We start from the raw sequence: 23,749 nt of genomic DNA, 5'->3' as shown, positions 1-23,749 counted from the left end.
GAAACAGAGGAAACACACGAAAATAATAAATAAAACGAGACACTTAATCCTTAAATATGAATAATTACTTTACATACAAATGACCCACATATACCAATTACATGACAGAGATTGAAGAGTAAACAAAAGCATGACCCGATTTATGCTGTCTACAGGAAACTCACTTCAGGCATAACAACACAGACAGGTTAAAGGTAAAAGGATGGACAAAACATTATTATGCAAACATTTATTTTTAAAAAGCAGAAATAACTATATTAATATTACATAAAGTAGACTTTAACAGAAAGAAAATTTACTAAGGACAAAAAGGGGCATTATGATGATAAAATTCTCAATCCACCAAGAAGACAACAACCCTAAATGTGTATACCTCAAACAACAGAGCTTCAAAATACATGAAGCAAAATTTGATGGAGATGAAAAGAAAAATAGAGAAATCTATTTTTATCTACTTTATAATAGAGTTGTAATAGATAGAATAGGTAGAGTCTTATGGTTGGGGTCTTCAATACACCATTCTTTTTGTTCTGAGGGGTGCACATTTTATTGGAAACCTTAAATAGTCTTCAGATAGAACATGTTTTCAATCAAGGTTCTCCTGTGGCTTACACAGAAACCTGAAGTTTTTTGGATTAGGGGAAGGAGAGGGACAGTACAGCAGATGAGTGCTTAGTTTGCCAAAAAGACCCCTCACAATAAGTGCTCTTCAGCCAGCGTATCAGCTTTCGCCAAAACTTCTTCAATGGGTTCCATCACTGAAGGCCTGTTCCTGTTCTGAGAGATGGTCATGTTCACGTACCAAAATCTGCTGGAATCCTTTAATGGTCTCCTCCTTCAGGAGTACTGACTTCCCCATATGACCTGTGATGACCTCAGCAACCTGGAATGGCTGAGACAAGAAATGTTGTATTTTCCACATTCAAGACACAGTCAACTTGTCTTCCTCAGAAAGTTAATCCATACCCAGTATGACAATAATGTCTGGAGGGATTTGTAGCCATGCAGAATCTTTTGCACCCCACGGGCAACATTATAACGCTCAATGCCAACAATGTTGGGATCCATGATGTGAGAGATGGAGTCCAGAGGATCCACATGTAGATAGATGCCCAGCTCAGTGATAGCATGGGGCAGCACAGTGGTGGCATCCCAATGAGCAAAGAAAGGCAAGGGCAGGGGCAGTCGAGTCATCAGCAGGTACATAGCCTGTACAGAAGTGATAGATCCCCTCATGGTAGTGGCAATCCTTTCCCCACATCATACCCACCATGTCAGTGGCCAGGGTAGGCTGATAGCCCACAGCAGAAGGGATTCTGCCCAACAAGGCAGACACCCTTGAGCCAGCCTCGATGAAGTGAAAGACATTATCAATAAACAGGAGTACATCTTGAACTTCTTGGTCTCTGAAGTATTCAGCCACAGTCAGTCCAGTCAGAGCTACCTGGGCATGAGTAGCAGGTGGTTCATTCATTTGACCACACATCAGCACTATCTTGGAGGTAACCTCTTTTAAGTTGACAACACCACACTCAGTCATTTCATAATATAAGTCATTGCCCTCACAGGTCCTCTCAAAAATACCAGCAAACCCAGAGTTAACACCATGGGCTTCGGCAACATTGTTGATTAACTCCATGATGGGTACGATCTTGTCAACTCCAACATCACTAAAAAGCCCAATTTTGCCACTCTTGGCTAGGGAGCTAGCAGATCCACAACTTTGATACTAGTCACCAGAATTTCTTGCTCAACACTCATTTCCATGAACTCAGGAGCCTCAGCATAAATGGGAGCAAACTGTTTTATTTTGATGGGACCTCTTTCATCAATAGGCTCTCCGATGATGTTCATGATTCTGCTCAAAATCTCAGGACCAACAGGACTTTTGATTGGTGCACTAGAGTCCAGGACTTTCTGGTCTCTAAACAAGCCTTCTGTACCATCCATAGCATAATCCTTACTGTGCTCTCACCCAAATGCTGGGCCACCGTGAAAACCAGCCTGGTCTCCCTGCCTTGTACTTGCTGGGCATTCAGAAGAGATGGAAATCCCTCATCAAAATGGACATCCACCACTGCACCAATGATCACCACAATACACCCAGTGGCGGTGCCTGTCTTCAGCAAAGGTGATGTTTGTGCCACATAGTTCCTGGTAGACTGGATTGCTGCCAGAGTGACCCACGGCAAGACCTGAGCTTGGGGTAGCAACACTGAAGGGCTGAGTTCCTCCTGCAAGGCCCTGGAGGCTGAGGCAGCAGACACATGACCCATAGAACTCAACAAGGTAGAATTTGGGTGGAGACTGTGTTACCCAATACCCCACTGTTAATGATTGACAGAACAACTAACCAATCAGCAAGGATGGAGAGGAATTGAACAATACCATCAACTAACCAGATCGAATTGAGATTTATAGAATACTCCACCCAACAAAAGACTACACATTCTTTTCAAACATTGGACATTTGCATAAATAGACCATATCCTGAGTCACAGAACAACATTTAACAAATTTAAAAGATGTAAAATCATATAGAGTATGTCCTCTGACTATAGTGGGATCAAAATAGAAATCAATAACAGAAAGACAACATGAAAATTTCCACAAACATTTCGAAATTTTAAAACATGCTTTGAATAATTCATGGTCCAAAAGTGAAATCACAAAGAAAATTAAAAATTAAATAGTACTGAACGAAAATTAAGTTGTTTTGCTTAAAATCTGTGCAGTTCTGGCAGGAAAATTTATGGTACTAAAAGCTTACTTACAATAACATAAAAATATCCCAAAACTATAATTTATGTTCCTACCTCAAGAACCTAGAAAAATAAACTCAAGAGCAAAATAAACTCAAAGCAGGCAGAAAGAAGTAAATAATAAAGAACATAAATTAATAAAATTCAAATAGCAAAACAATAGAGAAAATTGATAAAACAAAAGGCTGATTGTTAAAAAGAATCAATAAAATTGACAAACTTCTAGCAAGATTTGCAAGATAAAGAGAAAAGACACATATTACCAACATCAAGTATAAAACAGGGCCTATTACAACATCTCTTGCAGTCACTGATAGAACAATAAGAGAATATTATGAAAAACTTTATGCTCATAAATTCAACAGTTTAGAAAAAATTGAACACTTTTTCAAAAACCACAAACTACCAAAACTCAAGATGAAACCAACAACCTGAATAGTTCCATGCCTATTAAAGAAATTGAATTCATAATTAAAAAGCCCCTGAAAAGAAATATCTGGGTCCATATGGTTGTAATAGAGAACTGATTGATTGATTGATTGACTGATTGTTTGAGACAGAGTCTCGCTCTGTCACCCAGGCTGGAGTGCAGTGGTGCCATCTCGGCTCACTGCAGCCTCTGCTTCTGGGTTCAAGCAATTCTCCTGCCCCAGCCTCCCGAGAAGCTGGTTTTACAGGCACCTGTCACCATGCCTGGCTAGTTTTTGTATGTTTAGTAGGGATGGGATTTTGCCATGTTGGCCTGGTTGGTCTTGAACTCCTGACTTCAGGTGATCCTGCCTGCCTTGGCCTCCCAAAGTGCTGGGATTACAGGCGTGAGCCACCATGCCTGGCCACACTAGAGAATTTTATCAAACATTCAAAGGAGAATTAACACAAGTTTTATACAATGCACTCCAGAAAACAGAAGGGGAAGGAATACTTCCCAACTCACTCTAGGAGGCCAGTATTACACTGATACGCAAAGCAGACAAAGACAGCACACACATGAAAAGCCTACAGACCAACATCTCTCATGAACCTAGACACAAAGGTTCTCAACAAATATTAGCAAATTTAATCCAACAACATGTAAAATGCATAATACATACTGACCAAGTGGGATTCTATGTAGTCAGAGTTGGTTCAGAATTGGGAAAAAAAAATCATATGAGCATATTAATTTGCACAGAAAAGGATTTGGCAAATGCAACCTTCATTCAGTATAAAAATTCAGTACATTAGGAATAGAATGAAACTTTCTCAATCTCATAAAGAGCATGTATGAAAAGCTTGCAGCTAATATCATATTTAATGGGAGAAGACTGAATTCTTGCCCTTTATAATTGGGAAAAAGGCAAGTATGTCTGCTCTCAACATACCTATTCAGTGTAGTACTGGAAGTTCTATCTGCTGCAATAAGGCAAAGGAATAAGTCATAGAGGTTGGAAAAAACAAAAACAAAAACAAATACTACTGTCTATTTGCAGACTACCCAATTATCTACACAGAAAATCCTGAGGATTACAGTTGTCCCTTAGTATCTGTGGGGGATTGGTTCCAGGGTCCACCCCCAACCCCATGGACACCAAAATCTGAGGATGCACAAGTCTCATATAAAACGGCATAGTATTCGCACATAACCTACACAATCCTCATGTATACTTTAAATAATCTCCAGATTACCTATGTTAGCTAACAAAATGTAAATGCTATATAAGTAGTTGTTATATTGTATCTTTTAAGTTTTGTGTTTTTTTTATTGTTTTATTGTTATGATTTTTATCATTTATTTTTGCCAAATATTTTCTTTTTACTTTTCTTTTTTTTTTTCCTTTTTTTTTGAGACGGAGTCTCGCTCTGTCGCCCAGGCTGGAGTGCAGTGGCGCGATCTCGGCTCAGTGCAAGCTCCGCCTCCCGAGTTCACGCCATTCTCCTGCCTCAGCCTCCCGAGTAGCTGGGACTACAGGCGCCCGCCACCTCGCCCGGCTAGTTTTTATTCGTATTTTTAGTAGAGACAGGGTTTCACCGTGTTAGCCAGGATGGTCTCGATCTCCTGACCTCGTGATCTGCCCGTCTCAGCCTCCCAAAGTGCTGGGATTACAGGTTTGAGCCACCGCACCCGGCTTATTTTTGCCAAATATTTTCAACCCATAGTTGGTTGAATCCACAGATACAGAACTTGCAGATATGGAGGGCTAACCATACACAAAAAACAAAAAGGAAAATAGTAAGTAAGCCTACTCTAAGGTCAAAAGATGCGAAGTCCACACACGCAAAACAACTGTGTTTCTACACACTGACAACAAATAAGTGAAAACCAAAATAAAAAGTGCAATACCACTTACAATTGCTCCAAAAAAGTACAATACTTAGTATATACTTAAACAGGTACAAGAGCTGTATGCTGAAATTATAAAATTCTGATGAAAGAAATGAAAGATCTAAATACTCAGAGAGACATACTGTATTCATGGAATAGACGAATTAACACAATAAAGATGCCAATTCTTCCTAATTGGATCTATAGATTTAATGCAATTTCTATCCAAATGTCAGCAAGGTTTTCAATAAGCATAAAGAAGTTTGTTTTCAATTTTTATATTGAAAATAAAGGCCCAAGAATAGCCAAAACAACTCTAAAAAACAAACGTAAAGTGGGAGTAGTTGTTCTTGAACTTAAAACTCAGTATACAGCTATAGCTGTCAAGAAAGTGTGGTCCTAATGGAGACATTAACACATATAACAATAGAACAGAATAGGGAACCCATTCAAAGACCTGCAGACATATTCAATTGATTCTTGGCAAATGAGCAAAAACAATTCAATAGAGGAGGAATAGCCTTTTCAATAAATGGCGTCACAGAAATTGCACATTCATAGGCAAAAAATAAATAAACTAGCCGGGCGTGGTGGCTTATGCCTATAATCCTAGCGCTTTGGGAGGCCAAGGCGGGCAGATCACAAGGTCAGGAAATCGAGAACATCTTGGCCAACATGGCAAAACCCCGTCTCTGCTAAAAATACAAAAATTAGCCTGGCATGGTGGCACATGTCTGTAGTCCCAGCTACACTGGAGGCTGAGGCAGGAGAATCGCTTGAACCTGGGAGGCGGAGGTTGCAGTGAGCCGACATTATGCCACTGCACTCCAGCCTGGGCGACAGGAGCGAAACGCCATTGCAAAAAAAATAAATAAATAAACCTCAACCTAGACCTCACACCTTATACAAACGTTAATTCAAAACAGATCATAGACTTAACCATCAAACAAAATTATAAAACTTCCAGAAAAAGGGACATGGGGAAAACATCTTCAGGACCTAAGTAAGGTTAGGCAGAGTCTTTAGAACTGACATGTTGAACTGAACAAAAATAGTTATAAAACGTAATTGGCATCTTCATTGTGTTAATTCGCCTATTCCATGAATACAGTATGTCTCTCCGAGTATTTAGATCTTTGATTTCTTTCATCAGAATTTTATAATTTCAGCATACGGCTCTTGTACCTGTTTAAGTATATACTAAGTATTGTAATTTTTTGGAGCAAAAATAGTTATAAAATGTAAAATGTATAAAATGTATAGCTAAAGCAGTAGCTGGGGGTGGTATTTATACCATCAAATTCTTAGATCTAAGAAATGGAGATTTAATTAAAAAAACAAAGCAAGTAGGAGGAGAAAAATAATAAAGATAGCAGGAATCAATACAATTTAAAACATTTGTTAAAAATTAGAAAATCAAAGAAACAAAAAGTTGGTTTCTCGAAAAAATTAACAAAATTGAGAGAAAAATAAAAAAAGCTCTTCAAACTAACCAAGAAAAAAAGGCAGTAGACAAAAATTACCAATATCAAACATCACCACAGATCTCACAAACATTAAGGAAATGATAAGGGAATGCTGTGAACAATTCTACACCCATAAGTTCAACCCCATGGAAGAAACGGACTGCTTCCTTCTAAGAAACAAACGACCAAAACTAACTCACAGAGGGACAGATCATCTAAATAGTCCTGTATCTATTAAAGAAATTGAATTCATAGTTTAAAACTTCTAACAAAAAAGGAGGCCCAGATGGTTTCGTTGGTAAATTCTACCGAACTGTTAAGGAAAAATCATATCAATTCTGTACAATCTCTTTTAGAAAAAAAGAAGATGGAATATTTTCTAACCCGTAGTATGAGGCCAGCATTTCCTGATACTAAAATTAGACAAAAATTTCTAAGAAAAGAATCTACAGACCAATATTCCTCATGAATGTAGACAAAACAATCCTCAACAAGCTAGGTTAGCGGATTTAATGCAGAATATATTCAATCTATAATACATCATGATCAAGTGGAGATAATCCCAGAATGCAAAGCCCATTCAATATTCAAAAACAGATCAATGTAGTTCACCGTATTAACATATTAACAGACAACAGATCTGCCAAGTCCAACTTGGAAACTTGGCTTTATCAAAATTAAAAGCTCAATAGATGCAGAAAACACATTTCACAAAATCCAATATTTGTTTATGGTAACAATCCTCAAAAAAACAAGAACAGAAGGGAAATTGGTTAACAAGATAAATCACATCTACAAAAAAACACAAAAAGAAACCAAAAAAAAAAAAAAAAAACCGAAACAAAACAAAACAAAAAATCCTCACAGCTAGAAAAGTTATTTAATAGTGAAAGATTTAATATTTCCCCTCTAAGATCAGGACAAGGCAAGTACGTTCTCTCACCACTCCTGTTAAACATCATACTGAAAGTCCTAGCCAGCGCATTAAGGCAAGAGAAAGAAATAAACACTATATGGGTTGGATAGGAAAAAATAAAATCATCTCTGTTCATATATAACGTCACTGGAAATCTCAAATAATCTACAACAAAGTTCCTAGAACAGGTAAGTAAGATTAGCAAGGTCAAAAGAAATAAGGTCAGTATACAAAAATCAACTGTAATAAAGAATTAAAATTTATAATTTAAAAAGTACTATTTACGGCCGGGTGCAGCAGCTCTCGCCTGTAATCCCAGCACTTTGGGAGACCGAGGCAGGCGGATCACGAGGTCAGGAGATCGAGACCATCCTGGCTAACACGGTGAAACCCCATCTCTATGAAAAATACAAAAAATTAGCCCGGCGAGGTGGCAGCCGCTTGTAGTCCCAGCTACTCGGGAGGCTGAGGCAGGAGGATGGTGTGAACCCGGGAGGCAGAGCTTGCAGTGAGCCGAGATTGCACCACTGCATGCCAGCCTGGGTGACAGAGTGAGACTCTGTCTCAAAAAAAAAAAAAAGAAAAAAGAAAAAGAAAAAGAAAAAGTAAAAGAAAAAAAAGTACTATTTACAATAGTAACAAAAAAGACCCAAATAAATTTAGAGGTACACAGTGTTAGATGTCAGTTCTCTTGAATCTGATCTATGGACTTAAGGCAATCTCAATCAAAATCCTAGTGTACTGTTTTGTAGATTTCAACAACTGATTCAGAAATTTACAAGGCAGGTCAAAGGAACTATATAACAGCCAAAAAAAATCAGAGGGAAATACAAAGCTAGAGGATTCAGGTTAGCTGATTTCAAAACTCAGTATAAAGTCGCAATAATAAAGGCAGTGTGATGTTGGTAGAAGTACAGACACCTATTAATAGTCCAATGAAACAAAAATAGACCCACACAGATATAGTCAAATGATTTTTGACAAGAAGCAATGGTAATTCCAGAGGGAGAGACAACTTAGACAAACGGTGCTGAATCCTGCCTCACACCTTATAAAAAAAGAACTCAAAATGTACCCTATTCTTAAATATAGAATGTAAAACCATTACATTTGAGGACGAAAACAGGAGAAAATCTGCATGACTTGGATTTAGCCATATGTTTAGCTATGGGACTAAAAGCACAATCCGTAAAGAAAACTTGGCAACTTGGACTTAATGAAAATTAAAAACTTATGCACAGTGAAAAACTCTATTAAGGGAATGAAAAGCCATAGATTGGGAGAAAATAGTTGCAAATTGTAAGTCTGATAAAGTTCTTATATCCAGAAACTCAATTTTGTTTGTTTGTTTGTTTGTTTGTTTTTTCTGAGACGAAGTCTCATTCTGTCGCCCAGGCTGGAGTGCATGGAGTGCAATGGCGTGATCTCGGCTCCCTGCAAGCTCCGCCTCCCGGGTTCATGCCATTCTCCTGCCTCAGCCTCCCAAGTAGCTGGGACTACAGGCACCCACCAGCACACCCGGCTAATTTTTTTTTGTATTTTTAATAGAGACAGGGTTTCACCATGTTGGCCAGGATGGTCTCAAACTCCTGACCTCATGATCCGCCTGCCTTGGCCTCCCACAGTGCTGGGATTACAGGCATGGGCCACTGCACCTGGCCCGAGGAAACTCAATCTTAAGAAAACAAACAACCCAATTAAAAAATGGGCAAAATATCTGAACAGATACTTCACCAAAGAAGACATACATACAGATGGCTAATAAGCATGAAAAGATGAGTGTTAAGTAAATGCAATTAAAACTACAATAGGATACCACGAGACATCTTTCAGCCATATTAGAATGTCTAAAATAAAACAACCTGACAACATCAAAAGCTGGAGAGGATGTAAAGTGATTGTAACTCTCATATATCGCTGATGGGAATGCAGAACGGTACAGCCACAGTGGGAAACAGTTTGGCAGTTTCTTATAAAGTTAAACATACGCTTAGCATACTGGCCAGCAATCTCACTTCTAGATATTTATTTATATTCAAATGAAGTGAAAACTTATTGTTGGAAACCATTTCCCATGGGTCCCATGTATTTCTACATATCTTGCAACAGACATGCTGTCTGCTCTGGTTTATCTTTTCAAGATGTAGATATGGGGAATAGCCTTGGAAAACAGAAATACTGTCTCTCTTCAAAGCAAAGAGTAGGCATGCTTATTGTCTGGTATAAAGATAACACCTAACTCTGGAGTGAAGGGCTGGCATGCTCACAGTCCATTATAGAAGATTTGGTTTTCTTAAGTCCAGGGCCCCCTCCTTTAACACCACGTAATGTACAAGCAAGTGTCGCCTGGTCCTCATTGTTTTCACCCTGCGGGAATTGGGGCTCAGGGAGCAGGTGCAAGAAAATGCTGCTGCTCTGGCTACTGCTTTTGCTGTGGGTAATAAAGTCATTTGTCTCTGACCCAAAAGCCTTGGTGTTCTCCCGGAAGCCACATTAGTTTGCAAGTAAGGTAAAATTTCAGACTCTTCACCGTTCTCGACACCTTTTCACACAAAAACCTGTAGGCAAATATTTATCACAGCTTTATGTATGAAACCCCAAACAGGAAATAACACAGATAATCTTCAACAAGGAATGGGTAAACAGTTTTACATCCATACTCATCAATAAAGCACTACTCGTTAATAAAAACACTACTTATCAATAAAAGGGAATAAAGTCTTGATTTATGAAATAAGTTGGATGAACTTATAAGAACTGATAAAGTTCTTATATCCAGAAAGTCAATCTTGATTTTTTTTTCTTTTTTTTTTGAGATGGAGTCTCGCTCTGTCACCCAGGCTGGAGTGCAGTGGTGCAATCTCGGCTCACTGCAAGCTCCACCTCCTGGATTCACGCCATTCTCCTGCCTCAGCCTCCCGAGTAGCTGGGACTACAGGCGCCCGCCAACATACCTGGCTAATTTTTATTTGTAATTTTAGTAGAGACAGGATTTCATCATGTTAGCCACGATGGTCTTGATCTCCTGACCTGGTGATCCGCCTGCCTCAGCCTCCCAAAGTGCTGGGATTACAGGCATGGGTCAAGTGTATTAAGTGAAAGAAGCTAGAACCCAAAAGTTCTATTGTATGATTTTGTTTATATGACATTCTGGAAAAGGAAAAGCTATAAAGACAGAGAAACAGAGCAGTGGTTGCCAGGAGGGAGGGGGAGTTGGTGACAAAGGGGCATATGTGGACATTTTGGGAGTGATAGAACAGTTCCTTTTGGTATTGTGGTAGAGATACATGACTCCATGCATTTATCAAAATCCATGAACTATCACCAAAAAGAGTGTAGGTTTTTTTTACTGTATGCAAATTAAAATAAGATTCAACTAGGATGTGGAGGAAACCAAGGTGAAATGCAGACTAACTGAGCCAATGAGTCTAACTGGGTCGCTAATGAGTGACATAAGCACGCTAAAGAGATTGGGTAAGAAAGTTACCTGACTTCACAGCTCTGGAAGACAGTTTTTTGAACGGATACTGTAAAGTTAAAGTGGAAAAAAAAAGCTGTATACAAACACTATAGCTGATAAATTTGTTTCTCGTAGAGTATGAACTAGCAATGCTGAACCTATACGTACAGTAGGGTTGAAAATATAAGTAAATATGTTATAGGTAATGAGAATCAGGTTTCTTCTGGTTGAAGATGCAAATAGTTTCATTACAAATGAACCCTGGGCTCTGGGTTGGAATTAGAGGTATCAGTATGAATGTATGATTTGTTTGCTTATTTAATATAAATACAGAGTGATATACAGATAAATAAACATAGATGTTTGTGGATACATGGAGTAGATATAGAAATATATATTTAATAGATATGATCATATATATCTATATATTATATAGATATTTTCTATGTCTACATATTTCTGTCTCTGTCCACTGAGAGGGCCTAAAAGCAGTGATACAATCCAGTAGCAGTAACCACCCCCGGGTGTCCAGATCTTGGCTTCTAAATACCATTCTGTAATAAGAGAAACCAAGGTTCCTTGGAATAGTGGTAGATTTCAGGGCTGGGGCTGGGAAAATATAAGATTATCATAAAACATCTTATAGTGACAGAAAGTCAAGAAATGCTAAAGGGGGAAAAAAGGTGGATGCATATTTAAATATTTAGAAGCAGCATAAAAGAATTCCCAATGGCCAAAGTAACAAAATTTTAGTAACAAAATAAGTAATGATAGTATTAGATTATAACTCCAAGAATAAAATAAATTTCCATGAGTCCACATTGAAATAAATATATAAATGAATAAGTAAAAGGGGGAAAGGGAAATCTTTTCCTTATAGAATAATTCCAATATAGAAATGTAAAACGAACAGAGGAAATATAAAATCACCTCAGCTCAGTAATAATTGTTGTAAGGATGATCCAACATTGAGTGCTAAAATTGTGGGCAAAAACTTAAGGAACAAACGATACTTGCAGAGCCTCAGAGCATCTCCTCCAAAACTTTTATTATTTACAAAGGGAAAAAAAAAGGTAACTTTTTGGGAGAAACCTGGCAGATGTCACCTTAACCAAATGATCAAAGTAAACATTGCTGGTCATAGAGCGTATCGGCATCATGCGTGCTTTCAGGTGATCCACTGGGAAGAATATCGCCTCCCCAAAATCCATAACCCAATCTAATAATGAGAAAACATCAGGCAAAATCAAACTGTAGGACATTCTACAGAAGAATCTGAATAGTACTCTTCAAAAGTGTCAAGGTCACGAAAGACAAGGAGAGACTGAGGAACTGTCACAGATTGGAAGAGACTAAGGAGGCATTGCAACTAAATGTCATGTGAGATCCTTGGCTGGATCTTGGAACATAAAAGGAACATTAGTGGAAAACTGATGAAAGCTGAATAAAGTCTGTAATTTAGCTCATAGTGTCCTGTGAATGTCTCAGTTTGACAATTATACCATGGCTATGTTGGAGGTGAACACTGGAGAAAGTTAGGTGAAGGGTAAGTGTGAATGCTCTGTACTACTTTTGTAACTTCTTTGTAGTCTAAAATTATTGCAAATTTAAATGTTAAAAGCAAAACAAAATCCTCTTACAGGATTTGGGCAGCAGAAATGTATTCCAGGTGGTAAACAAAACAGCTCTTCCCTCTGAGCCCATTCTCAATAGTCTTTTGTTGAAAACCCTACTGCTGAAAAGATGGTGGCAAAGCTAGGGAAGACCCAGACAGAGAGACCCCAGGGAAACATGGTCTGAGGATGGCACCTGTTTTGCACCTGCTCCTCCCATCTCCCCCCTCAACTACTGGGCAGGCACCACCACAGCTTGCGCTCCCCTGGCCTCAGGAATGGCTGTGCTTGTTTGGGGACCTACTGCTGCAGGACACCAGCACAAAGCAGGCTCAGACCACCCTGAGTGCTACCGGGTTGATTACTGGACCAAACCAGCCGAAAGAATAATAGAATTTGGCTTTATTATCATTTTTTAAAAATTAATTTACTTTTAATTGACAAAATTGTATATATTTATAGTATACAATGTAATGTTTTGATACATGTATACACTGTGGAATGAGTAAATGAAGCCAATTAACATATCTATCACCTGACATATTTTTGAGTTGTGAGAACATTTAAAATCTACTCTCTTGACAATTTTCAAGTATACAATACACTGTTATTAACTATAGTTACCACGCTGTACTCCAGAACTTATTCCTCCTGTCTACCTGAAACTACGTACCTTTGACCAACATCTCCCCATCCCCAGCTGGCACTCTGCTCCCAGTCTCTGGTAACCACCATTCTACTCTCTGCTTCTACAAGTTTGACAGTTTTAGATTCTATATATAAGTGAGATCATGTGGTATTTTTTCTTTCTCTGCCTGGTTTATTTTACTTAATATAATGTCCTCCAGGTTCATTCATGTGGTTGCAAATAACAGGATTTCCTTCTTTTTAAAGCTGTGTAGTATTCCATTGTGTATATATGCCACATTTTCTTTATCCTTGGTCCTTTTGAAAACGAATTTTGGACATTCAACAAGCCAGCAAGGGAGCATCAGTGAAAATTTGTAAGGAGACAAGAATTGTGCTTTATAGGAATACGTGTTTTTAGCCAAATGGCTAAAATCTGAATAGATGGTTGACTCTGTTCATTAGTGATTTTATATAAAGCAGAACCCAATGATGTTTTTATCCAATGAGATTATATAGGTAATATCTTGTTATCATAAACCCTAAACTAGTAGGCTCTGAGTTAACAAGATATTTCCTATTATTCTGTCATAAAAGCACAGAACAAAAAAAAAAAAAAAAAAAAGGACAGAACATACGTCACAAGTAACTTCACTGGTTAACCCTGGAAATGTAACGAGCTGGGTATGAATTCAACACTATTTCCCAGGATAAGGTGACCAGTTAAATTAAAATCTTACAGGCATTATTATTTCTTATAGAACAGATTTTCTCCGCCCATTTTTAAAAACAAATCACAAGGGAGCCCTAGGGCATCTCAGTGATCTGCCAATATCTACTTGTGACTTTCTGTCAAATCTAAGACTCTAAACTTAGGCACTAAAGTATTTTAAAGATGTTTGTGATACATATTTGCCTTTTAAAAAAAGATACAGAGCCTTGCTATGTTGCCCAGGCTGGTCTCAAATTGCTGAGCTCAAACGATCCTCCTACCTCTGCCTCCCAAGGAGCTGGGACTACAGGTGTGCACCACTATGTCCACCTCCTATATTTGACTTTTTAAAAACAACTCTTGGTCTCAATTGTAGTGTATCTCAAATATTTGGAATGCTGTAATGCTATATGCTATACAAAATTAAGGTAAGTTCAAGATAAGAAAATTTAGGGCAAGGAAAATCCTTCCCAATAGTCTGTGTAAATGCCAAGGGCAGTCACTTCTGAGGAAATGATTTCACCTTCTTACTATATTCTCCTGCCCTAGCTCTCTTCTTGCAGTCAGTCCTAAACACTCAGATTGTACTGTATATTTCCACATGCTCCTTACTTTTGAACAAAGCCCACTGATAAGAATGGCTGCAATACATCTTTTGCAACAATAATGAAATTTCAGAAGAAAAAAATCTGAATGTCTGAGTATAAAAAAAAAGTCTGTTTTGAAATGTGTTTTCATAAGGGGGTTTCAACCTGAGCCAAGGGCAGAGCTGGAAATAGAGAACTGTGAATAGATAAGAAGAGGCTCATTTAAACCTTATATAGACAAATGAGATTGGATTATAATGTGACCACTGCAAGCAAAACAAAAGTCTACATGCTAAGCCACTTCCATCCTGGGAGTGCAAAACACCTCTCGAGAATGTCTGTCCTGCGAATGAACTCAGTGCACAGGTGAGAGACTCCTATGCTGCTTCTCCCAGCTTAGTCTCCAACTTACCTTCATGTCTCTAATCCAGGACTGAGCCTGTTCCAAATTATCTTCATTGACTTCGGCAAGTTGTTCCCGCCAAGCAACTGCTTGACCATCAAACTTCACAAAATTAAACTTACTTTTATATTTCAGCTGTTCCTACAAGAGACAACGACAACTTAACCATAAAACCACTCACATGTAAAAAAGGGTTAGGGTAGGTCACAGTTTGGTATATTTTAACCACAATGATCTCTATTTTCAGTTTAAGAAGCAAAAAATTATATTCAATAGAGAATATCTTATCTAGTATAAAGGACATTTGAATAAAATTTATCCAGTTTGTGTGTTAAGACGTTTACAAATGTATATATGATTATATGAATATATATTATATGTGCCACATATATGTAAAAGTTTATATATATAATGTGATATTAAATAGTGATTTTAATACTAACATTAAGGATATACCAAATAAGCACACCAAATACAATATGCTTGAAGAAAACAAATCTAAAACATCATCATCATTTCAGTCATTATCTTTTAGGTAAAGCCATTATTCAGTTACAACTTTATTCACTTGTTCATATTTCTCCTGTAGAGCTTTGTTAAGTTAAAAAGTGCATTTTGTATTTCTCAAACACTCCCGGCTATTATTTCTGTGATTAATGCTTAATATCAGTACTACGAACTGACAGCAGTACTGTGATGCCATTTGACGGGCATGGACGCTAGGAGTTAGGGCACTTGGGCAACCTGCTTCAGTTCACACAGCTCAGAGGCAGCACAGGCAGAATAAGAACTGGAAGCTTCTAAACACCAGCCTGCACCCCTCCCATGCACCGGGGTACACAGCATCCTTAATAAACATTTGCAGTTAAAAGTGCTAAGATGAGGAGTATCTGGAAGACAATGGAAGTGTGTGTATACCACAGATTTCAGGACAGAGAAAATCTGAAACAATGAACACAGCAACTCCCTTAAGCAACTCATGTGTGACAGAAAGAATCCATCAGAGATAGGGTCTATTTGCAAAGGAGAACTGAAGATTCTTTAACTAGCAAAAGGGAGTATTTCTCTGAATTTGGCTTTCTTAGGAATTTTTTAGTGCAACAAGCCCCTCTCCACTGCTCATAATCATCACAGATGATACTTTGTGGAGACCCATTTATGACACACAAAACCCCACATGCATGAACCCACAGTTCCATCTAACCTGTATGAACTGAACGATCTTGTCCTTCACCAAGTCCAGTTTGCTCTTCATTGAGTGAGACGTGTCAATGAGAATGTAGATGCAATCATTACGCAATTTTCCAAAGAGGCTTTGACTCCCATCCTGTAGCCATTTAATCCTAGGCAGGAAGTAGGTTGAAAGTGAATGGTGAGAGCCTGCAGGCAACAAGAGAATCTTCCCAAGAACTTAACAATCTGCAGAGGACAGAGCTGCGCTGTGCTGTTTATACCCAATCTTCTGTGAGTGGATCACTCGCTTCAAGGTTTTTCTGCAGAAAATCCTACATTTGGGCTGTAGGATGCACTACCCACCATCAAGCCAAGTAAAACAAAACTAAGAAAATCAATGTGACAGAAAAATAAATCCAATGTGGGTGCCAAAGTCAAAAATACATTACTTCTAGTCATCTGATATTTTGAGGACCTCAGCTATGACTTCAGATTATTTGTTCTTCTAATCTGGCTGACTGCAGTCAAGCTAGTAAAGCCAGCACATTCCTGAAGCTTCAGTGAAACTTATGCACAGCATCAAGCAGCCCCAGAGCTCTGTAATAACCAAGGCCCAGGTGGCTGTATGAGAAGGACTGCTTCTGCGGTCCATGATCAGGTTCCCATCACAGGATGTAAATACATGAAATTCATAGCCACAGGCAAAGCCTGTGGGGTAGAGGTAAGGAAAGAGTATGGAAAAAATATCTGAATTGAGTTCAGAGTTCAGCAAAGCCTAAGGAACTAAAATTTGAATGGCAAAATATTGAAAGGACATTACTGCACAGGAGAAGGGGAGAGAGAACATTCTCCAGAGATCTGCAGAAGGGTATCCTTGAAACTTTGGCTAAGTAATGATCAAGGCATGCATGTGAAGAAACTACTGAAGCCAAAGAAGAAACCACCAGAGGAGCAGGCGGATCAACCCCTCAGAGCTCACACACGGCTAGGAGCAGTTTGTCTACCAGCCAGAGTGGGAAAACCTCCTTAATACATGGGCCACCAAGCAGCGTTCTTGAAAGAATATTGCCTTAATAGTAGGATCAAATTAGCCCTGGACTAAAAGCTACCCTGGATCTATTCTAACATAATTGAAAAGCAACTCCTAGAGAGATCAAACTGGTTTAAAGTAACTTAACTGCATCAAAAACATATATAAAAATACAGTGAAATCTAGTACCTGACAACGTAAAGTTAAAATGTCTGGTATCCAATAAAAAATTACCAGGTATACAAAGAAGCAAGAAAATATGATCCATAACCATAAGAAAAATTGATCAACAGAAACAGATCCCAAAATAATACAGATGATAGAATTAGCCGAAAAGGATGTTACACAGCTATTACAAATATAATCCATATGGTCAAAAAGGTAGAGTATAAACAGAACGAGGAGAGAAATGGAAGATATTTAAATAGACTCAAATAAAACTTGTAGAGAGATACAATATATGAAATTTAAAATATACTGCATGGTATTAATAGTAAATTAGACATTAGGAGAAGAAAAGATTAGGGAATAAAAGACAAAGCAAAGGAAACAATTCAAAGTTAAACTCAGAGAGAAAAAAGACAAAAGCACTTTCATCAGAGAGAATTAGTGGCCCGTGGAACAATATCAAGGAGTCTAACATATGTGTAATCAAAGTAGAAGAAGGAGAAGAGAGGGGGAGGCAGAAAAAATACTTGAAAAAATATGACCAAACTGTTTTAATTTTTATTGAAACAATGCACCTACAGATCCAAGAAGCTCAAAGAATCCAAGAAGAAGAAAAATAAAATTATACCCAGGCATATCACAATAAAATTGATAAAATCTAGAGATAAATAGAAAAATTTTAAAAGCATCAAAGACATTATGTGTGGAGGAACAAACAAAAATATGACAGGAGCCTTCTTGTAAATCATGCAAGCCAGGAGACAGTGGAGAAGGATTTTCAAAGTACTGAAAGATAGAACTGTAAAACTAGAGTTCTATGCTTAGCAAACACATCATTCAAAAATAAAGGTAAATTAAAGAGTTTTTCAGACTGAAACAGTGCATTCATCACCAATAGACCTGCACTACCAGAAATATGAATGAAACTTCTTCAGGTGAAAAAAAATGATGTCAAACGGAAATGTGGATCCACATAAAGGAGTAAAAAGCAACAGAAATATCACATATGTGGTTAAATATAAAATACATCTATCCTAGTTTTTAAACTAGTTACAAGACAATTGACTGTTTAGAATGTATAGTGTAATGCATGTGTAGAAGTAAAGTGTACAATAATAGAAAGGACGGAAGTGGGAGTGAAAGTTGCAAGATTCCTATAATATACATGAAGGGACATAATATTATTTGTAGGGTGACTGCTAAGATGCATATTGTAAATCCTAAATAGTCACATACACACATCAAAACAGAACAAAGAGGTAGAGCTAATAAGACAATAGTGGAGATAAAATGTAATAATAAAAAATACTCAAACAAAAGAAGGTAAAAAGTGAGTAAAAAGAGAACAGAAAACAAATAGCAAAAGTTTTGATTTAAATCCTATCAAATCAATAATCACATTAAACGTAAATGATCTTAACACTCCAATAAAAAGGCAAAGATTGTTAGGTTGGATTAATAAAACAATATATATTTCATTATATCATATATAATTATTTATCTTGTATCTGTAAGAAATCCATTTAAATATAGGATGCAGACAAGTAAAGATGATAGAAAAAAAAAATTTAAAAAAATGTAGGGTGGCTAAACTGCTATCAAAGTAAATTTCAGAACAAGGAATATTACCAGAGATATAAAAGGGGCATTTCCTAATTACAAAGCAATTGGTTCATCAAGAGAATATAACAATCTTAAATGTACATGCAACTATTAATAGAGCCTCAAAATACATGGAGAAAAAAAAGAACTGAAATGAAAATTGAAGACTATAGTTGGAGATTTCAACACTCTTTTCTCAGTAATTTATGGAACAACTAGAGAAAATCAGTAATAATATGAAAGACTTGAACGACACTATCAGCCAATTTGAGCTAATTGATGCCTGTAGTATACTCCACCCAACAAAACCATGTTTTTTTCCAAAATCTGTACTACAAAACAGGTCCCAATAAATTTATAAGAATTGAATCACACACTATTTCTCTGTTCACAGTGAAATTAAAACAGAAATCAGTAACAAAAGCTATCAGGAAAATCCACAAATATTTGGGAAGCAAACAACACATTTCTTTTTATTTTATTTTTTTTATTTTTTGTGACAGAGACTCACACTGTCACCCGGGCCGGAGTGCAGTAGTGTGATCTGCAAGCTCCGCCTCCTGGGTTCAAGCAATTCTCCTGCCTCAGCCTCCCAAGTAGCTGGGATTACAGGTGCCCACCACCATGCCCAGCTAATTTTTGTATTTTTGGTAGAGCCAGGGTTTCACTATGTTGGCCAGGCTGGTCTCGAACTCCTGACCTCCTGATCCAGTCCCCTCGGCCTTCCAAAGTGCTGGGATTACAGGCGTGAGTCACTGCACCCAGCCTAAACAATACATTTCTAAATAACCCTTTAGTCAAAGAAGAAATGATGGAGAAAATTAGAAAATATTCTGGCGATTGAAAATGAAATACAATATATCAAACTCTGTGAGAGGCAGCTAAAGAGTACAGAGGAAAGGTATAACACAGTGGGCAATACACGTGTGGCCTAGAAAAGAATGTGAGTATGAAACAGAAGCATTCCTCAGCCTCCTACAGCAATATGTGACCAGTGTGATAGCTACACGTTGGCTTGCTGTTTTCAATAAACTGCACTGGCATCAAGGCAGCTGGGATCTGAATCCAAACAACCCCCTTTTTTTTTGAACAAGGCTATCAGCAAACCATCAGATGGCAACCTTGACTTAACAATGTTTGTTGGCACTTTCTCTCAGTTGAGCTTTTACTGGTGTATATACACCATGGAGTACTACTAAACCATACCGAAGAATAAAATTCTGTCATTCGCAGCAGCACGGATGAGCCTACAGGACACTATGTTAAGCAAATTAAGTCAGGCACAGAAAGATAAATGCCACATGTTCTCATTCATATGTGGGAGCTGAAAGTATCTGAGCGTACGGAGGTAGTGAGTAGAACTGTATTAGAGGCTGGGAAAGGTAGAGAGAGAGGATAGTGAGGTTGGTTAGCGAATACCAAAGTTTAGCTAGACAGGAGGAACAAGCTCTGGTATTCTGCAGCTGTGGAGGGTCAATATGGTCAGCTACAATTTAGTGCATATTTTTTTAAAAAGCTAAATGAGAGAATTTTGAATGTTCACAACACACAGAAATGATGTATGTTTGAGGTGATGGACGCATGAGTTACCCTGATTTATCTTTGTACATTGTATACACACACCTAAATATCACTCTGTATCACATAAATAGGTACAATCATTTTTTGCCAACTAAAAATAAAAGGGAGGAAAAAAGATCAAGCAGGTGAGAATTTCCAGAGCGAGGAGACCACTTGTATCTTCCTGCAAATAACACCAACCTCCTTCGGATCCGGGCCAGGGCTGTGTGGATTCTGTCACTGTACCACCTGCACTTCTCTTTGGTAATGTTCACGTGGACCAAGCTCCCGTCCTTCCAGGGAGCATGCACAAACCTGCTGCAATATTTTGCATGGACTGTCTTCTTGTTGGTCTCCTAAGGAGAGGACAAAGGACAGAGGCCACTCAGAAACTGTCCAAAGAGAAGAGCCTCCAGATGGCACCTCCAGCTCTGTCGTATTCAAATGGCTCTTGGCACTCACTCTACCATCAGTCATTCCTTTGTTAGTTCAACCAAATATGTTCCGCTGCCCGCTTCCTATGGAGCACTGCACTAGGTGCCATGAACATGGGCAAGAAAGATACATGCGATCACACGTGTGCCCCAGAAAAGCTAACGATTCCAGCGTAGAGACACCCCCCACCGACACACACACAACACACACACACACACGTGCAGAGAGAGAGAGAGAGAGAGAGAGAGCGCAATGCGGAGAATTAGATACTCAGTCCCTAGCACTGGGCTGAGACAGTAAGGACCTGGCAAGTCCTGGTAAAGAAGAGAGAGCGACAGAGCTCACAGTGGACTAGACGGCCAGGGAGACCATTCTGGAGGAAGCGGGACTGAGACTCTCACGAATCCTCTTCTCCTACCAAGAACCCCATTGCACATCTAGCGCCCTCCACCGGGACAGACGGGGCGAGCCCTCCTCAGTCGGCCTCTATCACTCGGCCCATGGGTGCTCACCCAGTGCTCCTCCGCTGGGAGACCTTCTAGACACCAGGAATACAAACACACACAACGACCAAACCCCTGCCTTCTCGGAGCTCACAGTGCAGGAGGGGAGCCCAGTAATAAGCAAATCACGACACACCAGGTCAGAGGATGACACGCAGAGTAAGGCAAGGAGGAAGAGCAGAGAGCAGAGAAAGAGGGGAGAGACGGGAAAAGTTAGAACCTCGCAGGGAAAGCCTCCCCGAGATAGTGAACCAGGAGAGAAGGCCTGGAGGAACGGAGTGTGGTCATGGGGAGGCCAGGAGGAGGTCAGAGGACACAGCAAGAGCAAAGGCCCGAGCTGGGAATCCGCCCGGCATGCTTGTCAAATTTTAGGAAGGCCAATATTGCCAAAGGAAAGGGATAGAGGGAAGAGAGAGTGAGAGAAGCCGGGACACACGAAGAGGAGGGCCAGGAGCAGGTCCTGTAAAGCCTGACAGCTGTCGGAAATGAGCTGGCTTTTGCTCTGAGTGAAAAAGGACTCCGCCCAGGGCTTTCATGAGAGCAGCAACACGCCTGATTTATGGTTTCACAGCTTTACAGCGGTTAAAGCTTTACAGCGGAAAAGCAGACTGGACGGCCAAGGACCAAGGGCAAAAGCAAAGAGCCAGAAGGTCACGGAGTTGCATGGCCCCGGGCAGCCAAGGTCATGGTAAGAAGTGGTCAGATCCTGAATGACAGGCACGTTCTGAAAACAGAGAGATCAGACGTGCGCATGCGAGAAAAGAGAGGAGTCAGGCACGACCCTGAGGTTTTCAGGCCGGGACCTGAAAGGGTGGAGTTGCAATCAATTGATAGGAGGAAGGTTGTGGAAGAGCAGCTCTGAATGGGAAAGATCAAGATTTAGCATCTGATGTCTCAGGTTCAAGGTGCCTATTAGATATCCAAACAGCACGGCAGTGGTCGGGAGATCAGGGAAGGCCACAGGACTGGAGGGGTACATTGTGAAGTCTCCAGCCCGCATGCACAGGGGATTAAAAGCCATGGGACTGGAGGAGACCACCTGGGAAATGAGTGTAGACAGAGAAGCGATCAGAGCACTGCACCTCAACGTCCTCCGGCATCAACAGGTTAAGGACGTGGAGAAGTCACAAAGAAGACTGAGAAAGGAACAGCCAGTGAGGTGGAAGGATAACCAGCAGTGTGTATTCTGGAGAAAAAAAAAATTCAAGGAAGTGACCAACTAGATCAACTTACTAACAGGTCAAGCAAGAAAGAGACTGAGAATGGACCCCTGGATTTAGCAATTCGGGATCTCTGCAATTTGGGATCTCTGCAAAACATGTGTTTTGGTGGAGAGGTGGAAGTCGGCAGGCGGGCGGGGGGGGTGCGGGTTCTGCCTGATAGAAGCAGGTCCCAGGAGCATGGGAGGAGAATTGAAGAAGCAGAGGAAGGAAATGTATGCAACTCGACTGAGGAATTGGATTCTAAAAGAAGTGGAGGCATGAGGCACAGCCAGAGGTACACATGGGATCAGAAAACTTTTTAAGATGGGAGAAATGGCAGAATGTGTGCGTGCTGATGCGAATGATCTGGAAACGGGGGCGATAGGAGGCTGTGATGCAGAAAGGGAGAATGAATAAAATGAGTGGAGAGAGAGTCATGTACCCGTGCAGGGAGTAGCCTTAGACAGGACAAGGACAATTCGGCCTGGGAGAAATACAGGTAGATGGCAGACATGGGGGGCTGAGATGTGGAGGCAGAAGCTCATGACATTCCCGTTGATGTTCACGGCAGGGGAAGCCGGCTCACCTGCGGAGAGTGAGTGTAGTGAGTGTGGAGCGGAAGGTACTGGGTGTTTCAGGAGAGGGCAGCCAGCGAAGGACTGAGTGGACTGCTGGGCAGCACAAAAGATCCACTGACATTAGTGGGCGTGAATTTACAGTGAAACCAGGCACTGCATCATGGCTGTTTTTCTCCAGTTTCTACCAGTACAGTGAACTGCACAGAGATAAGCCAGAAAAGGCGGAAAGTTGGATTTAGCCAGGGTTAAATCTGGGGTTTTGCCAGATGAATGCAATAGTTTAAGGGGAAATTGGTTGAGGATGCATGGGAGGATAGAGAGGACAGAGAGGAGGTGGTAGAAATAGTAACTCCTATATCCTGGTGGAGGAGACAGATGGGTGGGACTAGACAGATGGGTGGGACTAGACAGATGGGTGGAACTAGACAGATGGGTGGGACTAGACAGATGGGTGGGACTAGACAGATGGGTGGGAACAGACAGATGGGTGGGAACAGACAGATGGGTGGGAACAGACAGATGGGTGGGAACAGACAGATGGGTGGGAACAGACAGATGGGTGGGAACAGACAGATGGGTGGGACTAGACAGATGGGTGGGACTAGACAGATGGGTGGGAACAGACAGATGGGTGGGAACAGACAGATGGG

At 39.8% G+C, this 23,749-nt stretch overlaps 1 protein-coding gene and 1 pseudogene across 1 annotated transcript in view; both read right to left on the bottom strand.

Annotated features, from left to right (window-relative positions):
* Positions 1-23,749, bottom strand: part of VWA3B (von Willebrand factor A domain containing 3B) — a 236,023-nt gene that overhangs the window by 105,567 nt on the left and 106,707 nt on the right. The window contains 3 exon segments of the mRNA XM_005575037.5: positions 14,858-14,989; positions 16,053-16,191; positions 20,583-20,737. Coding sequence (XP_005575094.3) covers positions 14,858-14,989; positions 16,053-16,191; positions 20,583-20,737 — 426 coding nt within the window.
* LOC102139602 (ATP synthase subunit beta, mitochondrial-like) lies at positions 550-13,205 on the bottom strand (annotated as a pseudogene).

Source organism: Macaca fascicularis, chromosome 13 (genome assembly GCF_037993035.2).
Source record: "Macaca fascicularis isolate 582-1 chromosome 13, T2T-MFA8v1.1".
Taxonomy (NCBI): domain Eukaryota; kingdom Metazoa; phylum Chordata; class Mammalia; order Primates; family Cercopithecidae; genus Macaca; species Macaca fascicularis.
The sequence above is the reverse complement of the archived record's forward strand: the minus strand, read 5'-3'. Positions and strand labels throughout refer to the sequence as shown.